This window comes from Phaethon lepturus, unplaced genomic scaffold (genome assembly GCF_000687285.1).
Source record: "Phaethon lepturus isolate BGI_N335 unplaced genomic scaffold, ASM68728v1 scaffold5066, whole genome shotgun sequence".
NCBI lineage: Eukaryota > Metazoa > Chordata > Aves > Phaethontiformes > Phaethontidae > Phaethon > Phaethon lepturus.
In genome coordinates, this window is record NW_010543951.1 from 33,810 (window position 1) to 41,420 (window position 7,611).

Below are 7,611 nucleotides of genomic sequence, written 5' to 3' on the forward strand. Positions count from 1 at the left end.
GACCTCCAAAGCACAAAACCAGAAATTAGACAGAAATATTTTAAAGAAATCTACTTTAAGACCATACAGTGTAACACAATCAAGCAGCACTTTTCTATGAATAATTCCTCTAACACCTACCATTGAAATAGCAGTCCAGCAATTTATTACATGCCCTATGTTTTTTAAGGTATTATCAATTATATTTTTACTCTCCTGTCCATACAGGAAAAAAACAACAGGGCACCCATTTGTGACAAAATAGTGTCAATATGGGTGTATGTATAACATAACATTTTCTTTTTTTCCTCTGATTCTCTTTTCAAAGAGGCTAGAGTAAAACAAATGATGGTATTTTCAACAAATGAACTGCAAGAAGTAAGGCAGTATTTGCAGGCAACAGAATTAAGAGGCAGTACTGCTTTCACACATGTAGCTTGCATGTAAGATGTCCTATACTCCCCTAAAATTACCTGTCCTTGAAAAAACAAACACAAGTAGTTTGGCTCTTCTGATGATCCACTGTAGCAGGAACAAGTGGCTCTGACTGAAGAGGCAGGCAACAGGCAAGGATGGAGTGTACAAAGTAACCTTGCAACTCCCACACTGATAAATAAGCAATGGAGGAAAATGAATTATTTTTATGTTTTCCCTTCAAAGATTCATTCTGTTATTATTGATATATTTGTGGCAACACATAAAAATTCATCCTAGGTAATAGTTCTATGACTGGAAACACAGAAACATTTATCCCTGGCCTTCAAAAATTCTCATTAAAGATAAATGTTAAAAACCCTGTTTTTCAGGAGTAGGGATTTTCTAGTGGTGCACATATGAGAGGAAGCCTGTACCAGAGCATTGTGGCTTCAATTCCTTATTTCTACATTTGTGTTAAGGCATGGGATATAAAGACTGCTCCCACAAATGTAAACTTAACCTACTCTTGTAAGCAGCTGCTTTGTAATTTAATGCAACCGGTCACCATAGTTTCACGGATGCAAAGTTTCTTAAAAAGAAAAAATACATTGCAATTAAAAAAACTCTGCCTCTCATAGGCCAATTTCAAACTTTACATTTTTGCAAAAAGCTCAAAGATGGAGGCAAGTATTCATCTCAGTAATGGAAAGGATACATTTCACAGGTTAAAATATCCTTTTGTACCTTCAACTGCTGCAGAAAGCGATCCTATCCTTTTCTAAAAAAAGGAAATAAATTTAGACATACCTTTACATTGACTCAGATCCCGATTTTAAAGGTAGAAATCTGAAATCCCATATTTTTTCATGATAATTCAGTCATCTAAAGGAAGGACCCTAGTCATCCCAGATCCTTTCCCTTTAGTTGATTTGCTGTTGAAGACTGAAGCTTCATTTGTTGTGAGGACAATTCTCTTTTGTAAAACCTTAGCTCTGACAACTGGTATTTTGCGTGTTTGTTGTTGGATAAGACTACAAATGTGGAAAGAGCAGGTAAGAGAGGAACACACTGTATTTCTTCAGAGATCATTCTATTAATGTGAAAGTTTGGGGACCAAATATTTGTGATATTCCTTTCAGCAGTCCCCAAGTTATTCTCTCCAATAACATGATTGTATCAAAACAGAAAGCTGACTGTTGAGAGAGCAGACCTTACCTTAGAGGGAGAAGAAACAGTTGTCAGAATGCTGGAAAAGTATAGCGAAGGCTATTATGAACACTGAACAGCAGTTTTACTCCCGTCTTGGAGCCAGATTAAGCTCAAGAGGAAAGGAAGATGTAAAAATTGATCAACCTTTAAAAATTAAGACACAAAATTGTTCTGCTGCTGTTGTGCAAAGGCAAAGCCATAGCTGGTGTAGAAACTTGGATTGCATCTGTGACCTACATGAAGTGACCAGGGGCAGCTGAAAAAGGTTTGGACAAACGTTTAGCATGGTCCTTTGAAGAAGAGAACACAGGCATCTGAAGGATTTTATTCCGCGTAGTATAGAACTGTACCTTTCAATTAATGTTTTTATAAAAAAGATGACAAATCACTAGTCAGACTAAAATATATAGCTGGTTTTCAAAGCATCTTTTCTGTATTGATGATATATCCAGAAGGTAAATTTTGACAATGATTAAAAATGTATCCTATTGTGCACAACATACAGTTCATTGGAATATAGCTCTCTGAACATGACTACGTTCCAGATGATTAAAGATTTCTTCTTCTGTTTCTGGAGTGAGCTGTATATTATCTTTGATTGGAGACAATGGATCTGACTTTTTACAAGAAGGAAGTTTTTCGTACTCTCTGCACAAAAAAGACAAAGCAAAACCCAATAATGTTATGATATTACATGTTTCTACACACAGGCCTGTAAGAACATATGGGTTAAAACAAAGCAAGACCCCTGAGCTAACTACCCATTCATCTATTAATGAGCCCAAAATAAAAATTTGTAATGGAAAGTTTTAATTTCAATTTCACTACAGCTGAATAACTTCACTGAAAGTGATCTCAACTGTTCCAGCTATCCTGTGACAGAATGATAGCTATTAGCTTTGTATCAGAAAGACTGTATGTACCCCATTCTACTCAGGATTGTATATGCTTCCTTAACATTCAAGTGTTCTAAATAACTGTGGTTTCATATATATATCCAATGAGTCTTGACATTAGGACAGAACAGAGTAGTGCGCCACATTATTTGTTTGCCATCAGACAGTATAATTCTTAAGACATAAGGCTAATTTACAAACATTTTAGAATCTGAAAAAATAAACAGAATACTCAGAGTTAACTAATTTCTGGCAGTTAGAAAAACATATTTGTGAAATAAATTAAGAAAAGAATCCCCTAAAAGGTGATAAACAAGTACTTCATTTACATAGAAGTAATATATAGAAAAATATATATCCCCAGTATATACCCAGAAGTTACAGACCAACCAAAACTGGATGGATAAAATGTGGATGTTGGGAGCTATCTTGCAATCATCAGCAGAGAAAAGGAATGGAGTGTCATCTAGGCTCATTTTGTTCTGTCTGCCTGTATTCTGATAAATCAAAATACATGAATCTTCTTCCTTGTGAACAACCCTGGTCAAACATTCCTAATTAAAAGTCAAGCAATACATACACAAACACTTCCTCTTTGAAACTGTCATTCTTAAGGCACATCAACAGGATAATAAAAACTAAGATTTCTAAGAATGTTAATACCGCAAGTAATATTTTTTAATAGAAATCAGTTGTACATTTATAATAGCTTACCGCAAGGCCCAAACTTACTAAAATACATTTATCTGACTTAACACATGCTTACCAGTCTCACATTTACTACTCAGTGCAAAGAGAATACTTCTGTCCTACTCACATTTGGTTTGAGATTAATAAGAATAATAATTTTGAATAAATAAGTCTTATTTAAATAAAGTTGAGATTGCTACTTGGAGCTGGGAAAAGTTTACCACCAGAATTTTTTACCTAAGCTCATTGAAATAGTGTAAGTTAGAATACCTACACTTTCCAGTTTTTGTTTTTTTCTTTTTTTCCTTGAGTTCAATTAAGTTTGGCAACTTTTATACAGCTTTTGCATTTAGACTAAGAAATGCCTTTTGGTATTTGGTGTCAAACAATGGTAATAAATTTCATATAAATTATGTTAAACTAAACGCACTACTTCAATAAATGAATTTTAGCTGAGAGTTTTTCCTGGCTAGAAAGAAAAAAGTAATTAGAAGAACGTATTTACCATAAATCATACTTCACTTTTATATAAAGCTTAGGAAATTAAAAATTGTATGTAGAAAATATCTATCTTAAGCTATTATCTTTACTGATTTGTGTGGAGGAGGTGTGTAGAGTCTGCTTTGAAAATTGTTTCTTTGGGAAAAAAAAACGTATACAGGGTGCTAAGTAAAGGGTTAAAGCAACTCACCTTTTAAACTGGAAGTTTTTCCGGAGTTCACTAATGGTGGCTTGCAGTCCCAGCTTATTTTCAGCATCACAGTGATTTCTCTTCTGCACAGGTGACAGTTTCCTACTTAATCCGCTTACTTTAGCTGGTATCAATGGCTTGAGCTTTGTTACAATACGTGACCCTATACAACTGGATTTATGTAAACCAGGAACCTGTGAGATTTCAATATTACGCACAAATGGTTAAAATGACAACCTGTAAGCAACAGATATTATGTTGTAAACCTTATAATAAAAAAATAAAGTGCTTTACATTGTGTTGAAATAACACAGTCTGAATTGCCACAACAAGGTATATTTAGATAGCTTCTATAAGAGTGGCATATCAAACACATTAGACATAATGTAGCTGTAAGAACTGGCAAACCAGCTTCCATAGGTCTTTGTATTCTAAGAGGTTGCATATATATATTTCTTTTGAATGCAGTTTTTGAAGTCTACTGCATATTTATTTTCTCATCTGTTTACATGAGGGCACAACAAAAGCTCTTCAATGTCAGCTCTCAGAATTTTAAGAGAAGCTACTCTTCGGTATCACTCTAATACCTACAACTATTTTTCATTAAATTTAAGCAGAGCACAGGTATCAGTATGATTATGCCAAGAATAAACCTCTAGTGACCTCCTTATGCAGTTTCTGTACCTGGAACTCAAGACAGCTGTGCCAGAATCTCCCTCTCAAATGCAACCAGTCTTAAGTTTGAACACACCAATTAAAAGAAAAACACATGGCCTCATTATATAATTTATTCTAGCTAGTCACCACCCCATTATTAAAAAAAACAAAAACTGTGCCTCATTTTCAATTCACTTAGCAGTTTCCAAGCACTGAATCTGTTTTTTCATACCTACAAGTACATGAAACTCATTTTGACATGATCCAATTCCTATAATTATGTCCTCAGTGTGATTTTTACATTTCACATGCTCATCCCCAACCACAATCTCTTCTATTACAGTCATTTTTTTGGGGTCAATATCAGGCTAACTGACTGATAGCTACACTCAGACTGCTGCTATCATGATTTCTAATACTGATACAACATTGTTGATCATTTTTGCATTCTCGAACTTCATGCATGAAAAATATTAAGTTTATTTTAACTGAAGAAACACTAAATCCCGATCTGCAGGATTTTTTATTCCTGTGAGTAGCTTACCACACTTCATAAATTAAAAGTTATACCTATTACTATCTATTTAATCACTCTTCCCATTTGTACCATATGTACGTAATCATAGCACAATATGCGTATATTAAACATAGCACAATTAAATACACATAATGTACTTTTAGACAAAGTTAAAACTTTATTTGTCAAGTACACAAATGGCAAAAGGCCACAAATGGCTTATTCATATTTTCCATCATTTTCTTGTCTTACATAGGCTTACTGTTTTCCCCAATTTTTTGGGAAGTAGCCATTTCGAAGCACTAGAATGTTTTACTGTTTGAGCCATTCTGCCACTCCGTTGTAGAATATGAACTGCTCACAATTACCAGCTTCTAAGTGATCACTCACTCCTAGCCTGCTATTTTAGCTTTTGTCGGCCATTATGAGGATCAAAACATAATTATCTAAATAGAATACCTGCAGAAGAGATGGCGACTGTCTATAGTTGTAAGAAGTTCTTATTTTACAGTTGGCTACATAATATTAGCTTGGGACACCTAAGTTGTAAATAATGCTCATACTACCCATTTGGATAATGTTAAGAATAAAGCATTTTGATCACCTAAGACTTTTTTTTCTTAAACTAAAGGATGTTGGCAGCCTCTTCTTCAAAGAGAGCTCATACCTCAGTTGTTTCCAAAACTACATTGCATTTTATCATCTCCCTGCCACACACCATTGTTTCTACCAGAATAGATTAAGCAGATCTTGGAATATTGAATGAAATTTGAAAAAAGTGTTTAAAATGTAGGCTAAACATTGGAACAAGAATACTAGGAAGAATAAAAAAAAAAAATCCTAAAACTCCCTGCTTTATAGTGTTTTGTAGTTTATCTATCACCTCAGCCATTTTGAAACATGTGTGAAGTCATCCACAATCCTACATTTCTTTATGGTACTGAATTACATCAGACTTACAACTTAACTAACCCAAAAGTAGGCAAAGCTGCATGTCAAACACCCACTAAGAAACTTAAAACCAGAGTAGATTGCTCTCTTTTGTCAATATTAGCCTCTTCACTGAGCTCATAGCAATTGTGGAAAATAATTAGCAATAAAAACCACAGCTGGAATACTACCACAGAAAAAACTGAGGTCCTAGAGAAGACCTAGAGTTTAAACTAACCCTATTGTCCTCACAGATTCTCAGCAGATTCCTATTGTCTGAAGACCTCCAAGCATCCTGAAAATTTGTTTATATATGATGCTTTTACTATCTCAGTACTTCCAAATTGTGTATTCCCCAATACTTGGTATACTCGTTCTCCCAATATACCTTTAAGGTGAGAAAACGTTAAGCAAAACATATTAAATACATTCTTAGAAACAAAGTAATAAAATTCAAATCCCAGGATGATTTAATTTCATTTCTCCATCTTGTTGAGGAGAAGTGTGCAAAATGTTAATCTAATACAAAAACTGATGTTTTTTCATCAGGCGTTACAGATTAAAGATGTAAATTCCAGCTGAACGCAGAAGTTACAATAACCACAAGATGTCACTATTATACAAAACACACACCATATTCATGTTTGATAGGGCTTGTGATTTTAAGCCTGTCTACGCGAAAGAAGATAGTAGGTATGCACATGAAAGGATGAAAGTGTCTTCCTTTGACTTATGAACCTTTTGGCCAACTCTAATGACAATGCCTAAGGAGTTAGAGCACTTTTAACTGTTAAGGTCTTTGAAATTTTATAAAACTAGACAAATGGGTAAAGCTCTTAGAAATGTCACAAAGACAAGGGACATAAGTTTATTCTTAGACATCTAAGAAACAATATAGAAGTCAAATTACTGGTGCCCAACCAATAGGAAAAATAACTGAAATGCGGGCTCTGAAAGAAAATTGACTGTCCTTCCATACGATTTGTTAGTGTCTAACAAGGCTTTTAACTAAAACAAGATTTTGAAATTTAAACACACTTTTTCTAGTCAAAGAGGAAGACGACTGCTACACTGGTAGATTTATCAAGACAAGCACTGAAATGAGGTTGTGTCTTGTGACTGTAACTGGATTATGAACACAACTGCAATTTGCATCATAAAACCTGTGTATTTAGCAAGCCTGAGGAAAATCAAGAAGTGGGTTTTTTTTTCTGTTGCTTGGCTTCTTATTTTATACCAAAATATTTAAAATCCCCAGACAAGTTAAAACTGTGATATCAGTCACAGGTGGCCTAGTTATAGTTCATCTCAGCTCTGATACAGATGAACAAGAATATTGTTTTCTCTTCCCAACATGTGCATTGCTAAAGATTCTTTGCCTAAGAGAATGAACTAGTAGAAAGCAAAAACTGAATTTCAGAGTTTAGTATAGTTAGACAATTCTTACCTTGGTCTTTATGATCATATTTTGTCTGTCAGTTTGACTAGCAGAAAACACTGGAGATGGAGTACATTGATGATTAGCCAGTTTTGAATTGGAGTCAGATTCCTTCATGAAGAAAAGATTAATTTGGTTTTAAAACAGGTTGGTTGGTTTGTGCTTTTTTTTTGGGGGGGGGGGGGGC

General features: G+C 34.5%; 1 protein-coding gene across 1 annotated transcript in view; it reads right to left on the minus strand.

The window, feature by feature from the left end:
- Window positions 1-2,111: 2,111 nt before the first annotated feature.
- EXO1 (exonuclease 1) overlaps window positions 2,112-7,611 on the minus strand; it is an 18,095-nt gene continuing 12,595 nt past the window's right edge. The window contains exons 12-14 of the mRNA XM_010288495.1: window positions 7,434-7,535; window positions 3,883-4,076; window positions 2,112-2,253 (exon numbers count right to left, since the gene is read on the minus strand). Coding sequence (XP_010286797.1) covers window positions 2,112-2,253; window positions 3,883-4,076; window positions 7,434-7,535 — 438 coding nt within the window. The remainder of the gene's footprint in view (window positions 2,254-3,882; window positions 4,077-7,433; window positions 7,536-7,611) is intronic.